Below are 22,048 nucleotides of genomic sequence, written 5' to 3' on the forward strand. Positions count from 1 at the left end.
ACGGGGAATGTCCCAAATTCACACCAAAGAGTGGGGAAAGGAAACTCCAGAGCACTGCTGCAGCCCCCACTGAAGGAGAGTGATTCCCCTTAGCTGCAAGGAGCTGCTGGAGAGGGGAAAGTTTGAATTTATTTGTGTTTATATAAAGTTTAAATCCTTTAAATTACAGGATATAGGGCTTTTAAAAAAATTTATTTGTATTTATATAAAGTTTAAATTTAAATCCTTTAAATTACAGGATATAGGGCTTTTAAAAAAATATCTCTTTTCTGTTGAGCAGCCTCTTTCTTTATCAGGAGGAAGAAAAAGGCAATTGTAGATGAGATGGGCATAGCACACAGCACTGGAAGTGAAGAACAGAAAACAAAACATGTTGTAACAGTTACAAAGGGGAGGAAAGGTAAATCCTGAGGAAATCAGGTGAAGATTTTTGTCCTGCTGCTGGGCAAAAGGAGGGAAGGAAAGCTGCCTGATGGCTTGTGGGACAGACCAAAGGTATCATCAGCCACAGATCCCTTCTAAGCCTTAATTGCTTCTCAAAAAAATGTGTCAAAAGGCTTACACAGATTTAGTTTGCAATTTAATTAAGGGATTAGCGAAGTTTTCTTTTCCTATGTGCGAGCTATTAAGAATAGGAACTTACCTAGAAGATCAGCTCATTTAACATAGCTACTTAATTGCATTAATAGAGCCTTTGCTTAGGCAAAGTACTGCAAATAGAGGCAGCATCTCGATTTATGCAGAGACCCTTGTCAGCGAGGCGAGGTGAGCTCAGGGTGGGCACGGCACAGAGGCAAGGAGGACAGAGCTGTGGGCAGCAGCGTGGTCCCAGGGACAGGAACAGTGGATTTGTCTGTACAGACAGGCTGTGGGTCTGCTGGTGGATGAATCCAGCACTGGGAGAGAAAAGAAACAATGGGAAGGATTCCATTGATTGGTGAATGGAAAAAGAGATTTGCTTTTACTAATAAACTTTGGGTTGGCTGAGAAATGAAATCAGACATTGAAAGGTGAAAGAAACATTTAGTGAATGAATTTAGGGAAGAAAAACCCCTGAATTCAATAAGAATTAAAAATGAAAAGGGAGGGTTGTACATCAGAGGGAAATCTTTGGGATCAGGTGTTCTGGGAAGTCTGAACCTCTCAAGTGCCTCAGAAATGGGGAAAGAGAGAAGGGAAATGTGGCTGGGAAATTGGGATAAAAAGGAGGCTGGGTGATCCAAAAATGGGAGAGACCCCAGGGGAATGGCCCATGGCCTCTGCCTTTATTGGAATAAAGTCAAAGGACTCCTCTGCCTCCTTTCTGGACATAAACCTCTGCTGTTTGTGGGTGGATTTTCCTGACACCAGGGACACTGTCCTTGCCTCCTGGGAATGTTCTTGTGAAGGCTGCTCGGGGCACCTTGGTGTTCTGTACCTTGCATTATTAAACTTTAATTGCTTTGGCATCAGTTTGGGGACAAAAAATCCAAATAACAAGCTGCATCACTCCCTGGCAATGCACTTTGTGGGTAGGCTGGCTTAAGCCAGGACAAAAACCCTCAATTCCTACAGCATTCTGCAGAGAGCAAAATGCGAAGAGGAATAACTCGAAATGTAGGCAGAGGGAAAAGCTCAGCACTCGACTGGAACTTTTATTTGGTGTTACATAAGAGCGAGATAATTATATCTAGTAATCTTCACAGCACTATCTTGAGTTTTAACTCACCCTAGATATTGGGATTATTATGATTCAGAAAACCCAACATTGATTTCTGCTTCCTTATTGCTGATTGTGCATTTGAAATTTGCTGTGTGTTGTATTTTACAATCCCTTCTTTCCCGAGAATCATCCTTCTTCCTACAGCACAACCCAAAGTTATAGAAACTGACTGCTTAAAAAATAAAAATAAAAGGTTAAAAATTCCATTAACATCAGAAGTCTTTTTCATTATTGTTACTAGGGGCAGCTACGGGTATTGTAAATAAAAACAACATTATTTTATAACACCTGAAAAAAACACTTTCACTTACTCTCAAGGAAACGCCTGGAAAGAGGGCATTAAGAAAATTACAGATTCCTTGCAAGTGCAAAAGAACATAAATACTTGAAAACTGTGTCTGAAGTCTCTCTCTATAGGTCACTTATGGCTGAACCAGTCCACTTTCAGACAGTCCCTCACAGTGAACAGGACTTGCATCTCAAATCGAGGTGATTGTTTCAGAAAGTGTTACAGATTTTTAGGAGGGTAAGAAAGTATCCTTTGCTTTCTACTTGTCCCTAAGTCTAAGCAGGGGAAAAATCTCTATATAACATAATGTAATGTAGTTAAGGAAGTCCCACTACCTCTCTGTGCTCAATCCACCAAGCTTTATTTCCTTAAAAAAAAAAAAAGAATTTATATCAGAACTACTGCAATAGTTTGGCTAAAATAATTTAATTAAATTAGCAGTATTTTTACAAAGAGTAGAAATATCTGGATAATTTACTTTTAGATACCTATCAATACCAAACATTACCTTCATTGCAGGAAACATGCTTTTTGTTATACCTGACTCAGCTGGCATTCCAGTGGTCCCTAAATTGATTCACACACCTTGTGAACTTTTGCGCTAGCAAATTCATGTCACCTCTATAAATACCCGTGGAAAGCTGTGTAACAACACAAAGAGAAATCCTCTGGAGAATTCCCTCAGTGAAAGATGCTGTCTGGCAGCAGCAGAGGTGGTTGCTCCTGGTAATGTGTTTTGCTTTGCACATTCTGCAGTGGCTTTTTTAAATAAGCAAACACGAGGGGGCAGGGGCTGCACCCTCTCCCTCCCTGCCTTCCATCCACGGGCTCTGCCCGGCCAGGCTGCTCACCTGAGGCTCTGAGGCTCTGAGGTCCAGAGAAAGGCACGAACATTTCTCTGCTGGGAGCAGGGAGAAGGGACAGAGCTCAGTGAAGTGATAAACGCTGCCTTTGAAATGTGGACGAAAGCCATGGAGTGCAAATTCTGTGCCTGTGTGTGTCTCAGCACAAAGCTGTGCTGCTCACATCAGTGTTCCACCATCTCAGAAATGGGCTGGGAGCAGAAGCCAGTACCCTCTGCAGGCTTCCAAAAACCTTAATATTTGGGAAGTGAGACTTAAACATTGCTTTGTGAAGGCATCCCAAGACTAGGAGGAATTCCCACTATCAGCAGGCACCATCTAGCACAGGCCACTCCTCTTTACCCTTAGATGGTCAAACCTGTTGACTCAGCACACAGACAAAACCTCTTTACTCTGATTTAAAAATAGGGCACATCTCCAAGATGATCCCACTATTAAAGCTGTACTTCATATGCTTTTTAGGATGAGGATTCCTGTGCTGGGACTGAAAAGGCAATTAAAAAAAATTAACAAAAAAACCACAAAAGCAGCCTCTCAGCTCTCTTTGAGAAGGACTTCTGCTATTTCTGCTATGACAGAGAACCCCCAACCCACAGCAGAAGGAATGAAGACAAAAATCTCTTATAAAAGTAAGGCTTTTCCCTGTTTTCCAGTAAGTTTTTCTTTGCAGCCCACTCACTCTCCCAAGGCTGAGGAGGTCCTGTCTGTCTGGATAATCTCCTGCTGCACAAATGCTCCCAGGCACGCCCTGGGTTCCTGCTCTGCATCAGCAGAACCAGGCCTGTGGGATCTCAGCACATCGCTCCCGATGTCCAGAGATGCCAGGAGAACCCTTGGGGGTCTCGAAAATCCTGGAATGTTGCCAAGAGTGTTTGGTGGCTTGATTTTGATCCATCCACAGAAGTGATAAGAGTTTGAGGGCATGAGAATCACTTTAGAGTGAAGGGTGTAAAAGGGACACATTTAGAGGGTGAAATATAAACTTTAAGGTTTTTGGTACAGGGGGGTTATGGAGACAAGATGGAGGGATCAGGGCGTGTCTCGTCCTTCTTCTTTCTTCTTCTTGTCTTCCATCTCCTGTGGTGATGTTGGCACTTGGGGATTGGTTTATGGTGAAGGTGCACTTGCTAACATGGGTGAAAAGTATTGGAAAATAAAGGTAAATATTGTGTACGTAGATTTTAGCATAAAAAGACATGACCGCCCCGTGGGTGGGCAGAGAGTGCCTGTGACTGCTTGCAGATCAGACCTCTGTTGGGCAGACAGAAAATTTTGTAGATAAGAAACAATAAACAATCTGAAGACCGAAAAGCTGAAGAGTCCAGACTCGTCCTTGGAAACGCGTGCCACCCAGGAACCACCCTGCCCGTGTCGGGGCAGAGACAGACAGACGGACCCGACACAGGCCCACACGCAGCTGCACTGTCCCTTGTCACCAAATGTGCCCCAGAACCAGCAGCAAACCCAGCAGCAGCACTCTGCACCCTCCCATCCTCACACATTTCACCTGTTCTCTAGGAATTAAACAGCAGTGAATAGAACAGTGATTATCTGGCATGAATACAAGAAGGCTCACAGGGACAGCCAGAAAAGCTCCCTGTTGACAGAGCAGGGCTCACCATCATTATCTGTCTGCATCAAAGCCTGCTGAGCTTCTTCTGGACAGCACCAGCAGCCCAGCAGTACCAAACCCACCTCCCCAGGCTTCACTGCAGTTCTCCATTTCCGTCACTGCATCCAGGTCTTTTTTCCCTTCCTTGTCAGAGCACAGTCTGAATGCTCCCTCGAGAGTGAGGACTAAGAGTGCACTTGGCACAAGCAGGAATTTGGTAATGGCTCATTCATTGTCTCTGATGGCAATGGTCAGAGGTTTTCAGACCCACAGCACCGTGTCTGTGCATATCAGCAGCAGAGCACTGGGTTTGTAATGCTTCACAGTGCCTGCCTTGGATAAACGCACACCTGGCAGTCACACCTTGCAAGATTAATTTCCCCCTTCAGCTCCTCCAGCTCAGGGCAGTGCACTGCAGAGCCTGGGAGGGGAAGCTCCCACTGATCCCTGCTGCCTGAGTGGCAAACTTTCCCTCATGTCCTGACACCTGGAGAGAATTGTTTGTTTCAGGTTAGCCTATGACATGTAAAATTCACCCCCTTTTCTGCAGTCCTTCAGGAAGGGGCTGCTCCAGTGGGGCCAAACCCTGGACCAAACAAAGGGACAAACCTTCAGGGACAAACCCTGCCACCAAACTGCTTCTGGGGCTTCCCAGGGGACCACAGCCCCCTCAGGGCTCCCTGCTAGGCTGGGGGCTCCTCGGGGCTGCAGGGCAGCCAGGCCCACAACGCCACTGCATTACTTTTACAATGCTTCAGATTATTTGCTGAGGTTCAGGCATGTCAGCATCACCGTACATTTTCACAGCAATGTGTTTAGTCGGGTTATTTGTAGGGAAAACCCATTTGGATAATGTATTCCCATACGAAATTTGGCCGTGGTAACTGGAAATTTAAAAATTGAGAAGCCCTTCTGAATTTTTCAGCTTCACTTTGCATTTGACAGAGCACTGGGGATGCCAGCTGCACACTCTGAATCGCCTCTTTCACTCACCCTTACAATACCCCAACATTATTTCTGGGCTTAAGTCTTTCTCCACACTGTGCCAGACAGGGGAAAGATCAGGAAAAAAGGGTGCTCTGAAAAATCAGTGAATTTTTAACACATTAATATGGGAACAAGAGAAAAAGTCTCTTTATAGTAACCACTGTCAGCAGTTGCTGACTGTACAGCAGAGTTGAGACTCAACTACATTTTCCCAACACACACAAATATATCTTCAGAAATAAATACAATAAAGGTGAAACATTATTTTATTTATAAAAAGTTACTTTTTAATTTATCAATAATTTTTTCATGGTTTTTAAACAAATTAGAACCAATCCCCATAGGCAGTTTGCATTTAAGGAAAAGGGTGAAAAGGAAGGGATGTGGAGAGAGAAAAAATTACACATGATGCAGCATCTGTGATCTCTCAGAAAGCAAAAAAGTCAACTCAGTGCACCTGGAACTACACCCTGATAAAATCCATTAAGCTCCAGACATGTATTTTGAACCTGCAGTATCTTCCATCTTTAACCATGATTTGAGGATTAAAAACTGTCCTTTCTTTCATCCTCAGGCTCATACATATTTTTCCATTTCTGTAGCTCCTGAGAATCATTTATCTTCCATGCTTCAGCAAAGGACTTCATTTTTTTCCTGTGGGAGAAAAAAGAAAAAGAACCCTAATCAAAATACAGACACATTTTTAAGTGAAGCACATCAAACCCTGAAAGTCCTACAGTCATCTGCAAAATTTTATACAGTGTCCAAAATAGCACAGCTCAAAATGTTATGTGATCTTCAAACAACCAGTTAATATTTTCCAAGATTCATGTTCCTGCTTCAGGTCAGCCAACAAATTAATTTCATAACTAACTTACAGCACCAGCAACACTGACAAAATTATACAAACAAATGGTAAGATCTACTTGTTAAAGGAAATAAACAGCATTGTAGTCAGCCCTGTTTAATTTTGATCATTCAGTTCGTACAAATTTGTATATGTAGGACCATAACAAGAAAACACATTTTCAATACAAATGAGTGCACACATCCTTCCTGTTTCTTCTCAGCATTTTCTGATTTGTAAGAGCTGTGACAAATTACGTTTAAAATGGTTAACACACATTGCCAATGACAATGTCAATTGTCAAATGTCAGAACTGGATGAAGTTACCCGGTGGATTTTCTTAAATACTACGAGGGTGATGTAAAAAAACAAGACAAGGCATCTGGCCCGTGGATATTGTGACAAGGGCAGTGCCACCAGCAGGTCCAGGTGTGGTTCCCCAGAGCTGGAAACTCCTGTTGCCATCATGCAGACCAGACCCACTCTCTGAACAGCACAGTTAGGACCCTAGTCCAGATTTGTTTTTTTTTTTACTTTTGCCAACTACAGACTGATATTTCCAATTAGCATAAGCCACTGCATTATTTTCCCTATAAACTGTCAAGTTCCTTCTAAAGTTTCTCTTTTGCTTTATTAAGAGGGGATAAAAAAACATCGTTAAGCGCCGAGCACTGCTGAGTTTCAAAGTTTGCACCTATAAATAATTAGTAGTCAAAATGTTCTCATGTAAAATTATCCTGTCAGGATTAGGTACAGCCATCAGACAACCAAGATCTTGATTCATTATGTTCCTATGGGGCTATCTGAATTTTGCTCATAGGACTGCCACAGAAAATAACAGCATAAGAAAAAAAAAGAAACAGTGAAAACAGTTATGAATATCTAAACTGTGCACATAATGTTACAGGATTTACAAATCCATTATGCCACTTGATACACACAGGAATTTTCATAACTACTCTAATATATAAGGTACAAACACCCCTGAATGAAAATTGGGTATCAGGGAAATATTAAAATTCCCAAAAGTTTCGGTAAAATTCTGAGTGCTTGTGAGGGCAATCAAAATATATTATAAATATTTATTTTCAAGTTAAACCAGAAGAAGAATGTCCATACTTCCTTTTACACTTTGGCATGCAAAGACAATTTCAAGTTCCAAAGTAAGTAATAAAAACTTTCTAAATTAAAGTCATTAGTATTTTCATGATCACTAATGAGAACATAAGTAGTATTATAGAAGGAAATAATCAAAGAAAAAAAATTGCATTTTTTCTGACCTTTTCATGTTCACTATTCTCTCCAACTCCTTTGATTTGTGAGCTGCTTTCTTCAAGATTTCTTCAGGAATATCTGCCAGTTTGGCAACATTTAGCCCATAACTCCTTGCAGAGATTCCTTTAGTTATTTGATAAAGGAAAGTGATAAATTCAGGACTCTCTTCCACTTCAGATCCTAGAAACATGAAACCAAAATCAAAACCTCCTCTACGTGGCAAATACATAAGTCCCCTGTCCTGATCAGCTTACAAGGTTAGCAGATAATACAATATGAAGAATTATTTAGGGGAAAGGTTAATGGCAAATAGCAATGGCAAGCCATTAAAGAAACACATGTAAAAATTTTACAATTATTCCATGAACAAGCCTTTATGATGTCTCTTATAATTCAAGAACTGGGGCCATCATGTTTCAAAACAGTTTCAGCTACATTTTGGAACTGCTTGACACAGTAGGATGAAGGCACTGAAAGTACACGATATTAAATTATGGAGCCCAGCTGAAATGAAATCCATGGGAGCTACAAAACACATCCTGCTCATGAAACCCCATAAATAGCAAATGTTTCCAGACAGGGAGATCTTTCAGAGAAGGAGCTGCCATATGTTTGATCCCTAATCCCTCCTCCCTAATCCTTTGTGTTTGGCTGCTGTGGGAAGTTGGATGCTGGGATAGGTGAATCTTTCCCTACCCCAGCTCAGATATCCTCCTGAAACACGTGAAGGAATGCATGTCCACTTTTCAACACCCCTGAATGTGGGACTGGAGTGACAGTGGGTGCATCACATTCAGGTCAGGTGTAAATTGTCACACTGACACCCAGGATTTTAGCTTTTATAATTTCCATGTATTTGGGATCCTGCAGTTCTTTAGTGTGTAACTCCAAACTCCACATTCAGTGTCAGCTGCTGCTGCCCCATTTTGGGCAGACACAACAATTCCTCTCCAGGCCTGGCAGCCAAGGACACCTCACTGCCCCAGGGCCAGAAATGCAAACAAAAGGGAGTTGGGTGGGCAAACTTGGGGTAAATGACTTCATTAGCTGAAGCTGGAATTGTTTGATTAACCCCCACTATGCAAATGGATCAAACTTATAAAACTGTGAAAACCCATGACCTGTGGTTCATTTTTGGATGTAGCCCCTGAGGGAGGGTTTGTCTGCCCTAAATGAACCTGAAGGCCCTTGAATGAACAGAGCTGCTTTTTATTCCCTTAGCTTTGTCTGACCCCTGTTTTCAGGTAGCCCAAAGAGGCATCAAGAGCATGGAGTGATCCCTGAAACTGCTGGCAGCAGCCACTGGGGACTGCTCAGGTTGGTAGGCTGGGAGGCAAGAAAAAGCATTTGGCAAGGTCTGAGGAGGAAAATGGCTACGAACAGCTTTTTAGAAGTCTGGCTCCTGTCTTTAGTTAGTCTGAAAAGGCATGAACATCAGAGTTACTTTGTGGCTGATGAGAGGAATGAGAGATTTGTCTTTCCAGACAAGCTGTGGGTCTGCTGGTGGAGAAAACCAGCACTGGGAGAGAAAAGAAACAATGGGAAGGATTCCACTGATTAATGAATTAAAAAAGATATTTGCCTTTACAAATAAATTGAGAAATTAAATTAGACATTGAAAGGTGAAAGAAACGATGGGGAAGAAAAACCCCTAAATTCCATAAGAATTAAAAATGAAAAGGCAGGGTTATACATTAGAGGGAAATCTTTGGGATCAAGTGTTCTGGGAAGTCTGAATCTCTCAAGTCCCTCAGATATGGGGAAAGAGAGAAGGGAAATGTGGCTGGGAAATTGGGATAAAAAGGAGGCTGCATCCTCTAAAAATGTAAGAGACCCCAGGGGAATGGGGTCTCCCTTTATTCCAATAAAGTAAAGGTTGCTCTGTCTCCTTTTTGGAGATAAACCTCTGCTGTTTGTGGGTCGGTTTTCCTGGCACTGACCTGTGTGCTGTGTGCTGTCCTCCTCGCTGAGCAGGAAGGCCATGTGGTAGTTGCCCACAGCGCGGGGGTACAGGCGCTGCAGCTCGCACACCGACGGGTAGTGGGTGACAAACAGCGTCAGGGCCTGCACCTGCAGCACACACACAGCACGCCTGGGCCTCACCTGGCGTCCCCTGGGCTCAGCCTCGCCGAGCTGGTGTCCTTTCCCCACACCCCTGAGGGGAAATGGCACTCGCTCCATGGCCGTGGCCAGCGCGGCCTACCCGCACCACAGCGCGCCTCAGGTGTTGCGTTGTGATTTCAAGATTTACCTCAGAAACCCCAGGTTCTTCCCATGATAATGCCCTGCCAGGTGTGTCAGCCACCTCTCCTTTCCCTCCCTCACCCCTCCCAGCACTGTCTGTCAGTCCTGGCATTCCAGAAGGGCATTGAGTGATTGGCACAATTCAAAGATGCCCTCCACCCCTGGGGGGCATTGGGCCATCCAAGTGTCCTTTGTCCCTTTGTCCCTCCCCTCCTGGACCTGGCTGGTGGCTCCCTGCCCCTTCCCTGCCCCTCTCCCCGGGGTTAAAGGAGCAGCAGCCACGGGCTCAGGGAGTTCTGTTGGAGCTGGTGCTGCATTCAGAGGCTGTGGGCCAGAATAAAGCTCTGGATCCAAACCCTCCATCAGAACCGACTCCTTTCCTTCACCATCGCCTGAAAGCTTCTCCACCAAGGTAAACCTGAGCTCCTGCAAGCCTGGGCTTGTCTCCCAGTGCCCAGCTGCAGCATCCAGCCAGCCAAAGGTGTCTCTGGGGTAAAACACCACACATCCAGCTGGCCAAAGGTGTCTCTGGGGTGAAACACCAACATCCAGCTGGCCAAAGGTGTCTCTGGGGTAAAACACCAACATCCAGCTGGCCAAAGGTGTCTCTGGGGTAAAACACCAACATCCAGCCAGTCAAAGGTGTCTCTGGGGTAAAACACCACACATCCAGCTGGCCAAAGGTGTCTCTGGGGTAAAACACCAACATCCAGCTGGCCAAAGGTGTCTCTGGGGTGAAACAGCACAGTGCCGCTGTTTGGTTCAGCAGCAAGGGCCAGACAAGCCAAGGCACGTCCCGTCTGGCTATATTGGTAATTATTCCAATACTCAGGCACTTACATCTCTGATGAAATGCTCCAGGGTGGCATAAGCAATGGCAATGCCATCGTGTGTGCTCGTCCCTCGGCCCAGCTCATCCAGGATCACCAGCGACCTCGAGGTGGCTTTTCTGATGATCTCAGCAGTGTCAGTCAGCTCCTCCATGAAGGTGCTCCGGCCTTTGTAGATGTTGTCTGCAGCGCCCATTCTGCACCGGCACACAGAACATAGAAACTCATCACAAATGTCAGCCAATGCTGGAAAAACAATAACCATGGGCATGAAACCATTCTGTTATAATCTCTGGTTGCTGGTACAAACAGAGGAGAAGAATACAGGCAGAACATTCACCTTCCAGAACAGCCTCTGAGCACACACCTCTCCCACCTTCACACACAGCACAAGCCTGCTTTTCCCCCAAAAAGTACCCTGGGACTTCAGACCAGTCAGCTAATGAGAATTCCATCAAAGGTAGCTGTGAAGGTGCATTTTACTCCTTTGGTTTAGTTCAAGCCTCTGTTCATATGTGTTTCTAATGCTAACAATACCCAAAGGTATCCAATATGCCATTTCCACACAGAGTGGAAGCTCAGTGTGAACCAGGTGTTTGTGCATCCAAACAGCAGAGCAGCCACCTCCTTCAGGCACTAACAAAATAACCATTAGTTCCCCTAATTGCACAGGTATACAATCTTAACCAGTGTCCTTAAACAAGATTTAAATGTATTTTAAGAGTTCTCTCCTCATTCTGCTGAAACACAACTCTTAGCAGCCTGCAGGTGGGTGAGATCCACACACAAATTCCTCCAAATTCCTGTAGCTCTGATTCAGATCCATGCAACCCTCAGACCCTATCTCACATTGTGAATTTGTGGTTTACATGTGAGAAACCTGTTGTTAGTCCACCTTGGTTTTCCCTTTTCCTGCAGCTTTCCTTACCTGGGCAAGTAATACCCATTCTATACTGAAGAAAGAGCATTTCTTTTTTGCATTTCTGCTTTTGAATTACATCAATCACATTAGAGCATCCCTTCTGCGACAGGTCATCACAAGCATGCCACTGAGGAGGGACGTAAAACTGGGTTTATTCACTCTTATCAGCCATTATATAGTTACATAAAAGCCACGCTCATTTAAGGAAAACTAAATCATGGGTTTAGTATGTTATATTTCCAAATTTAACAGCTGGCCACAACAGTATTTAGAGCCAATCAGAACCTTTTAAGAGAAGCCCAATATAGTGGTTTCTTTCTCTCTCTTTTGCTGGATTTCTCTCTATTATAATTGCTTCTGTGACTTCCTGAGGCACCACCAAGATACAAATAATTTCATGAGGATCTTATGACTAAGAGCATTTGACTAAAACCAAGCAGGCTGGACCCAGTATAACTATGATTTGTATATATTCTCCGGTCCCTGCCCTGAAAATCTGTTGTACTATCATGCATAACTGCATAATAAGCAAATCTTCAGTTATAAATTAACTACTTTTAGTTGAAGATGGGCATATGAGAAAAGCTGAGTTTTTGTTTTATTGAGTGTGTGCTTAAACACACACACACAAGTTACACTCCCACATACCCCAAAACCAGGTGTTTCTGCCCATAAGCTCATTAAACTGTACATGATTTTTCTCTGAATTAAGTGTATAACTCAGGATAATGAGGTTTTGTGAAATCAACATTTCATTAAGCCACTTACTGCTGTAATCCTTTCAAATGCTGGCTTAGGAATGATGAAGATTTCAGTGAATTTCTCAGTGCCCCCCCACAACCCCTGTGCCCCTTTCCCAGCTTGGGTCAGGCACCAGCCCTTGCTGTAAAATCAAACAATCCCCCTTCCTGCACAGATCCACAGAGAACAAGATAACTTAGACCTTTTTTAACACTGTTAACTGCAAATGCATTAATCAGAATGACAAATACTTTTTATGTTTGAACAATCTCTGCCTCCTTAGTGAACAACTTCAGTGTTAGTCTCCAACCTTACAATTGGTGGTGTTATTATTTTCTCATTTCTGACTTGGCTTTTCCTTACAGGGACAGCATCTCACAGGCTGTCTGTTGTGTGCCCGTGATGATTACACACAGAGCTTCCATTTTTCTCTGGGATTGCATCATTTCCACAGAGCCCACAAAATATTTTAGCCTGCTTTGTATCTAATTTGCATTCACAAAAATAATTTCCTGAACTTCCTCACTAAATGCTCAAGATACAAAGAGAAATTAGTATTATCTTTCTCTTGTTGTTAGAGACAGCTGGAGAAGAAGTTTTTCTTTCCAGCATTTTAAAACATTCAAATCCAACTCGGGCTTAACTACAGATTAAAAAACCAGTGCATTTTTAAATTACATAAAACCTCTTAAATGTCATCCTTTGAAAATTGATAAAATTGTTCTTTCTGCCTCTATCTTTTGCAGTAGAAGAATAATACTTGTTTTTTGAACATACATACTGAGCAGTGTTATCCCAGAAAGAAGCAGGAATAACTGTTTTAGTGTGGATGATTGCATTTATAAAAGTAACAGATCATTTGCAGCGAGGCATTGCTCCCTAACTTTATGCTCTATTATTCCTGATACAATAAAGTTGTTGAGTCACAAAACCTACTGCTTAAACAACCATTTTTTGGTTGGTTTTTTTTTTTCACATTTAATACAGCCATAATAAACCCCACCAAACTTCTCCAGGACTCATCAGTGGCTTGGAATCCACATTTTAAAGCAGATCTCCTCCTAAATGTTTTGATATATTAAAACATTAAATTCTTCTTCTCCAATCCTGCCCACAAGGAACGTGCAGACAGGCAGCATGAGCAGCGTCTCTTTGGATCCATCACTCCTCAGCAGATGCAATTTGGCTGGAAAACACTTGTTTTAATGTCTCTTTGACAGCCAACTAAATCCTGCAGAATTAAAAGCTCTTCATCTTACGGTGTTCAACCCATTTATTATGCAAACTAAAAAAAAAAAAAAAAAAAGAAGAGGATGGATTTTCTGTTTTCAGTGCTCAGTTCAAGTAGCAAAGATTCCTGTCAAAGGCCTCAGAAAAAAAACAGCAGAGAGGCAATGTTCTGTAATTTAATTTTCCGAGGGTAAGTTAGAGGATATAACTGCACTACTTCTCAAAGGAAGTTATCCCACATGCTCTTAGAGCTGGCTTGGGTTTGAGATCACAGTGTGGGCCCCAGGAAGTTCACTCCTCTTTTATTTCACAGTGCATCTCTCTCACAGTTTGTGGAAATGAACAGGCAGCCCAGGAGCTCACAGGGGTAACATTCCACCGCGTGAATCCCAGAAAACAAGACTGCAAAGCCATTCTCTAGAGCCTTATTTTCAAACAGCTGTCAACAGCCCAGTGCTACTTACTTATTCCTACTCTATAGAATACTTAATGCTGGGAAAAAACCCCAAACTTTAACTACTACTCTCCCACTGATTTTAGTAATATCCATCTGTGACGGTGTTCACAGGGGTCCCAGGGTGAGGGAAGAGACGAGGATCTGACTCCATGTTTCACAAGGCTGATTTATTATTTTATGATATATATTATATTAAAACTATACTAAAAGAATAGAAGAAAGGATTTCATCAGAAGGCTGGCTAAGAATAGAATAGGAAAGAATGATAACAAAGGTTTGTGGCTCAGACAGAGAGTCCGAGCCAGCTGGGGTGTGATTGGCCATTAATTAGAAACAACCACATGAGCCCAATCCCAGATGCACCTGTTGTATCCCACAGCAGCAGATAACCAATGGATACATTTTGTTCCTGAGGCCCCTCAGCTTCTCAGGAGGGAAAATCCTAAGGAAAGGATTTTTCAGAAAAGATGTCTGCGACATCCATCTGAGTTTAGAGGCTGACCTAAAATACTTACTGCAAAAATTGAACCTGTTGCAGAAGAACAAATCTAATTCAAGAACAATTAACATGAAAAGAAAATGACTAAATTACTCTTTTCTCCCGGAATAAAGTGTGGAACACTCTCAGTACCAACAAAAATCACTTTCTGTGATTCAAAGATAACACTGAGAACCCCATGAATAAAATAAATTTATAATGTAACTTTACAATTCCACTCACTCCCTCACACAAGCCCCTCTGAAATGTCATTTCAAAGATCACTGCATTTGCACAGGAGCAATTTAAATTAAAATAACCAGTTTACAAGAAGGGAGGAGTAGATGTGCTGCTGCCTTGCAGCTCACCCTTTTCCTGGCAGGGGCCTGCTCTGCACAGCCTGTGCGTGCCCAGCAGAGCAGAGTGGCCAGGGCAGTGGGGACAGGCAGCCCACCAGGGACGGGCAGGACACTGGAGGTGTATTAAGTAATTCCTCAGGAGATTACATGTGCAAATTTGTAACAGCTCACTGGCAAGAAAATAATGCTTCACACTCCCCCACAGCCTACTGGTACATCATCCTCTTCGTTTCCATCAAGATCTCACTCATGCAGACCAAAAACTGACAGAAAGAAAAATAATTTACAGAAGCTGTAATTACAGAATTAGGGAACAAAAAAAAGAAGTGTGATGGGAAGCATGGCTATCAGGATAGTTATTATTATTGCACTATTCATGGGTGACTTCTGAGAAGCGTGCCAAGTTACATGGATGATGACAGGGAATCAAAGGATGCTCATGACATAAACCTGTTTTCAGTCTACATGCACACGTGCTCAACCATCTCTACAACTGCTTATCTGCAAATTTAAATGAAGAAATACCAATGGTATGTTACATAATTAAGGAGAACAGCTGTTGAGAAGCCTGACAGAATGCATTCAATGTAAAATACATTTTTGTTTCGTATGTTATTATAGATATGTGATGCTCTCAGTCACTGAGAGATCAATGAAGATATTAAAAGACTCTGAGAGATACAACTTTGCATTATCCTAGAAAGAAAAGCAAGTCCGAAGTGATTTCAATACTCAGTTTCATAATGGTTTCTAAATCATTTTTTTTCCCCTTCTCTGTATCACTAGGTAACTGAAGCAGCCAGAATAAATAATCACTGAAATCCTCCTTTCCTTCTAGGGCTGGCCCACAGGGGAATGCTGCACACACCAGCACCCCTGTGTTTTAAAACATTTCTAACAGGATTAACTTTCAAGATGTGAAGTGCATTGATTTTTTTTTTTTCCTGAAAGCCAGAGGGAAGAAGAACACCCACTCTATATTTTCAAAAGCTTCAGCTGGACTGACAGACAGGTAGGGCAGAATCCCTGTGAGTCAGTGCAGGCCCTGAGGGACCAGAAGTTACCAGCACCCCTCATCCCCGGACTTCATGGACTAACAGAAACTCAGATTTTACAAAAGGTTATGTCACCTTACCTAGTGAGGAACACAGAGTAAATTTGCTCTCTGAAAATCAGCAATGATACTCTCAGTAACATTTGAATTCCTTAAAAATACTTGTTACATTGCTTGGGGCAAATGCATCACTGAGTTTTAAATTATCAGTATAAATATTACTGGTGGTCAAGAGAAAGACCAGCTTGTGAGGGAAAACATTTTGCTGAAGGATAAATTATAGAGCAGATACTCAAACTAAGGTGTTTCTTTGAGAATCAGCACTATTAGCTTGAAGAAGGTGAAAAAACAGAGACAAATCAACACCCTCAAATATGCACAGGTTTGCTTGGGACACCAGGGAGGGAACTCGAGGTAATTAAGTTAATGTGCATTTGTAGCTGAAGGATTGAGGCCAGGGGGGATTAAAGCGCAGGAGCTATAGCAACAGAGTAGGGACAATGGCTGAAGCACTCAGCACAAGTGAACTTTTCCCCTTTAGACCTGTGGACGCCAAGGACAATCCCATTCCACCTGTGACTGGGTCAAGTGATAGGATGGAAGAGTTGCAGAAAGGTGAATACAGCCTCCCTGCGAGCAGCTGGCCAGCTTTGCAGGCACATTTCCTCCTGCCCTGGGGAACCCTCAGGAGCCCATCGGGGGCAGCAGAGGCGCCCTGTGAGCGCCCCCGGGTGCCAGCAGTGCCCTGCTCTGCCCGAGAGGGATTCCCAGGGCACATCTCAGCCCCGGCGCGCACCAAGCGCTGCTGGCAGCCACACTCCACCCAACGGCACGCAGGCACCCCAAAGGCTGCTGGCGGAACACGGCCGTGTCCCATGGCTAAAGGATGCACGCCTCGCACTGCAGATGCATGTTTCTGTGAAATGAACAGAGACATGAAACCAAATTAGCTACAGATACATGCACAGCCTGGCTTAACTTGTTCCTACAGAGCCACAGAACACTGTCAGAAGCAATTACAGCTCAAATGCACTGTGATACGTCCAAGACACAACTTTTCTGGGAAAAACAGAACAAAATAATTCTTCAGTTTAATAACACTAACTACAACTTTAGCTTATTCTTTTTTTTTTTTTAATCTAAACCAAAGCTATCTCCACGTGATAAAAAATGGTGCAATGTACTTAATACAGCACCCTGTTCTTCCCCGAAAGATGGGAACAATTTACCCCAGAGGTGCAATTACATGATTGATTGTGAGCATAAATGAAAGGCTTAAGTAATTCTTGTTACTCTGGCAGTAAACAAAAATACAATTAAGGAGGAACAAAATGAAGCAAATTACTATGCCATAAAGAAGTAACATTTCTGAAAATTACTTTGGGGTTATTGACAGCTAAAAGTTCTGTTGGTCTGACTCATTGTGCTTTCAAGACAAACAATACTTTCTTGGCATGTCAGTATATAAAATTCTCATGTGGACTTGCCATTCACTTGGGATTGCTTTGTGAGAACAGCTCCCTTCTTTTCTGCACAATAAATAAATCAATGTGAATGGTAGAACCACTAAGCTTTACCACATACACACAAAATAAAAAAAGACCTCAAAAAGTACCTTTGATTTTTTAATTTTCTAACCATTATCTTTCAGAGTCTAACTGCTCAGGCAAATTGAGAGACTTTCTTCTATTTGTTCTATTTTTTTTTCCAAAGGAAGATCTGAATGATTTAAACATTTTTTTTCAGGTTTAAAGAGCTTTTAAAAAAATCCCCAAAGTTCTGGTCAGAACCAGGTTCTGTACAAACAAGTTGTTCAGCTGAGATAAACTCCTCCACAGTTTTGACTCAGCGATCAATCTCCTGGCGATTTCTGTACACACCTGCAAAACCTGCCAAACACTGCTGTCACCTCCCCACTGCCTTCACAGCCTGGATTTTTCTGATTATGAGGAAGCTGTCTAGATGAATGCCTTCATTTGTCTGAGGTGTTGTGATTTTAACTGCTATTTCTAGGAAAAATTATCTTCATTATCTTACCCTGTAAGCTTCAAATAAATCATTAAAGCTTAATAAGGAAATAAATGGAAGCAAGGATTTTTTAAAATGTAGACTCTGGTCTTTAGAGTTAAAACCAGAAAAATTCACAAGTGGTATAAAAATGAGAGGCAATATTTGCCTATTCCTATGCAGTTAGGAGGATTTCTAATAATGGAGCTTGTTATTTATGTATTATTTTAAATATGACTATTTCCCCCTCTGTGCTCCTCCTATGCAACTCCCTTCTGATAAGCCAATGGAACTGGCTGAAGGAAATTAAGTGTAACATGGTTTGCCTAGTTACAAAAAGTTGAGAATTCCTTTTGCCATGAGAGGTTGCATCATCAATGGAACAGTCACATCCATTAATACTTAAGAGTATTATTTTGCTTTTGTTCTCACCAGATGTGCCTCAATGTATTGCAAAAAGCACTTGGAGAACATCTTCCACTCAGTTTCCAGTTTGACAGAACATTCTTTTCCCTGCTTCACATACCCACTCCATCCTGTGCTTTCTGATTTTCTCAGGAGTTCTTATGAAATATACTCTTAGCAAGCCCTGAAACATTTTAACCTGAAAGTAAATCAAAAAGTAATCTAAAGTAAGCTATTTTTTAAGTATCTTTCAAACTTGAATGAAGAAAAGAAAAAAGAAAAAAGAAAAAAGAAAAGAAAAAATAAAATACAAGCATCCCAAGTCAGCTTGCAGGTATTCATACAATGTTTGCTTTCAATCATGATTTCAAACCTTACTGAAATTGTGATAATGCCATAGGTATGCATATTTCATCCAGTTAAAATAAAATGTTTGTCTACTTGTTTCTTTCAGCTCCACACTTGAGAAGCAGTAATATGACTTTGTCAAGTTGTCAGAATTAAATAGCTGTAAATGCATTCAGGGAGGTAACACTCACAATACATCTATTATAAGGCCTGACCTTTTTGAGACTAATTCCACCACTTACAGATCAGAAAAACAGACATTTTAATAAACCATACAGAAGAAAGTATTATGGCTTGTTTGGTACATGGCCTCTCCAGAAGTTTGGAGTAATGAGGACTGAGTTTTCTTGGGTTCTTTGTAGTTTCCTTTGAAGAAATCCTCCATCTCTAAACTGTCCTCTAAGCCCTAACAGCAATTCTTTCCAGCTATGGGGAAGAGGCTGAGGGCTCCATTCACCCTGCACAATCCTACAGGGACACAGCCACAAGCACTCCCTTAGTTTCTCTTTTAGGTGATAACAGTCAAGGCACAGGGAAAAAATGTGAGAGGATCCACAATGCCTGGAGGCGAATCATACCAGAAACGTCACTTTGGGACACAAATGCCCCTTCCATCTCTGTGAGCCCAAATGCATGTGACTGTTGTGGCTCTCTGCTCACAGGATGATGGAGATGAGCAGTGCCAGGCACACCACTCGAGCAGGCATTCAAACACTGATTTATTTTTTAATGCCATTATGCTGTCTCCCACGTGGGTTTTGTGAGGCTTTTACCCCGTGAGGTTTGTGCAGCACTCACAAACCTCAGTGGAACGGGCCACGCCTGGTCTGAGTGGGTTTCAGATCAGCTCAAGAGCCCACCTGAGCAGTGGCACAGCAAGGGAAGCACAGCCCCCAGCTGGCAGAACAGCACCGAGTTCCCTCTTAGAGGGACTCGGAGGAAATGTCTTGGCTGCTCCAGCAGCTCCCTAAAGTTAAAAAGAGACTGAATCTCATCAGGGTTACCATGTTAAGCCAGGTATACGTATAAGTAATGCTGTGGGAATGCACAAAATCAGAGGGTTTGGGAAAGCTGCAATAGGCAGGCCCCAGAGACAGCAGAACTGTGACTGGAGCTAAGCAGTAGCCATGAGATTGGGCAGCAGAAAAATCATGTAAAAAGCAGAAAAGGACAAATAGAACAATGGTCTGTGTATTAATGCAGAGGACAGTTCTTTACACCTAAATACACATTATGTGATGCAAAGGAACTATCCTGCACTGCCAGCCCCCTCCATCCCTGCCTTCTCTACACACCCTACAGACAATTCCAGGTGTCTTTGATACCATGAGGATTAAAGTCATGCTGAGCGGCTGTAAGCAGCAAGATAACTCTTTAAAGAGAGCCCAAGTGCATGAGAGGATAGTCTACATGGCTCTGTTTATTCCTGTGACCTTTCAGCATGAGGCAGACCCCCTGCAAGAGGCAGTTCTCAAAGGCATCTGAGGCACAGGTGCTTCATTAGTTGGGATAACTGAAGCTGCACCTTTCTCAGCATTTCCAGCTTGGCTGGGATAAACCTCACTGCAAGGTGTGGGTCACTGTAGTGACTGAGCCAGCTCCCTGAAATAAGTGAAAATAGCTCTTATTTCAACACAGGAAGAGAAATCCAGGCAGGTAAGTGCTCTAGGAAGGAAATTATTCTGTCCCTGTACCATCACCTGGCACTGGCAGGGGTTGCTCTCCTTGACACAATTCTTTCTGATGGCAGCATGTGATGTTCAAAAATTGATTCTCAAAGTCTTGAAGGCACTTGGTAACCTGAACTGCTAATTATCTTGCTTCTTTGAAGATGTTTTGCCTTCAAAGTGTTGTAGCATTCTCCCTCTCCCTCCCAGTTTAGAACATGGACCCTCATGAACAGCCACTGTTGGCCCACAGGAAACAGGATAAAGCCTCCTAGCAGTGAGAAATTCCATCAATAATTGATAGAAGAGGGACCTCTGCAGAGGTCAGCCTTATTCAACCACCCCTCCCCAGGGCATGATTAGGCCAGCAGAACTCTTGTCATTAATTCTTCCATACATGGACGTCCACCCTTGCTTTGTCTCCCTGCTCACACACACACAGAAACAGCATAATAATTTCAGGGTCTGACTGACTGTATTAGAACTAACAAAAACTGAAGGTTGATTTTAAAGTAGAAAATGAGCCCGTTTACTGCAAGGAGAAACTTGGATGGGGATTTTCAAACATCACAGAATCAAATATCCAAATCCCATTAAAAGTCAATATAGACGGGATGTCAACCTCTTCAAAACCCTTCTGTATTTCTTAAATATAATGCCACTGATTGAGTTGAAATTCTTTAAGAAAAGATTACAAGAAAACATTATCCCTTATTGGAGAAGGGGAAAAAAAAGGAAAATACTAACCAGCAGACATCCTCAAAATCCTGCGTGCTCCCCCTAATCTGGGCTAGGCTCAGCACTGTCCCCTGTCTTACCTACCCAGAAGGGAAGAAAGATCATTCCAATCTTCACTCTACCTGTAAGCAATTCCTCTTGCATCTTTCAAAACATTTGGTGTAATCCAGTATGTAAAGTCAATTTAGAGATGCTATCCTATATAAGCACAATATATCACAAGGAATAACCATAGTAGCAACCTTTCAATTTCCATGGAAACCCTACTTGAAAAACAAGACACAAATCCTGGGGATACAAATCCCTTAAACCTATATAAATTCACACTTGGAAGATGCAGTCTACAAACCAAAAAAGGGACTGGAAAAAGGTTTGTCATGAACTATTGGTCAACCTGGTGCACAGAACCCCTCATAGAGCCAGCTTGTACAGCATCACTGGCTGATCCCTCCCTGCATCCTTTGCTACATCCTTCCCTGCATCCCTCACTCTCTCTCCCTGCAGGGGTACCACACTAGCAGCATCCCCCAAAACATCACCACAGCAGCGATGGAAGTACCTTGGAGACTGACACCTTCCCATGGTAAGTTTTTAAAGTATTAAAAATGCCCTGAAGTTTTCAGCAATAAAATCAAATTCGCACTTTTTTCAGCGAGACCTTGTGGCCTGGGGTGGCAGTGCAGAAAGGGGGTCTACATAGCTGTTATCATAAAAAGAAAATTAAATTATAATAAAAGAAATACAAACAAAACTAACCTGCAAAACAAAGCACAGGTGAAAACAAAAAAAAAAAGGAAAATTGGGTGGGAGTTAAGAGAAAGTCTCTGATCTCTTCCAGGTCATTCTCTACCAGAGGAGAGGACAGAGCAAAACTGAGGCTTTAGAAGAAAGCACCAAACCTCAAGCAGGACACAGTATGTGGCAGCTGGTTTATTGATTCTTTCCTTAAACCAGGCATTAAAAACTATTTCAAGGGTAACCTCCTATGGCTGA

At 42.5% G+C, this 22,048-nt stretch overlaps 1 protein-coding gene across 1 annotated transcript in view; it reads right to left on the minus strand.

Moving 5' to 3' along the window:
* Positions 1-5,696: 5,696 nt before the first annotated feature.
* MSH3 (mutS homolog 3) overlaps positions 5,697-22,048 on the minus strand; it is a 95,259-nt gene continuing 78,907 nt past the window's right edge. Inside the window, exons 21-24 of the mRNA XM_071455147.1 lie at positions 10,660-10,846; positions 9,516-9,645; positions 7,581-7,755; positions 5,697-6,107 (exon numbers count right to left, since the gene is read on the minus strand). Coding sequence (XP_071311248.1) covers positions 5,999-6,107; positions 7,581-7,755; positions 9,516-9,645; positions 10,660-10,846 — 601 coding nt within the window. The 3' untranslated portion in view covers positions 5,697-5,998. The remainder of the gene's footprint in view (positions 6,108-7,580; positions 7,756-9,515; positions 9,646-10,659; positions 10,847-22,048) is intronic.

The sequence above is a fragment of the Agelaius tricolor genome, unplaced genomic scaffold (genome assembly GCF_023055355.1).
Source record: "Agelaius tricolor isolate 1412-34295 unplaced genomic scaffold, bAgeTri1.0.p SCAF_44, whole genome shotgun sequence".
In the NCBI taxonomy this organism is placed as follows: domain Eukaryota; kingdom Metazoa; phylum Chordata; class Aves; order Passeriformes; family Icteridae; genus Agelaius; species Agelaius tricolor.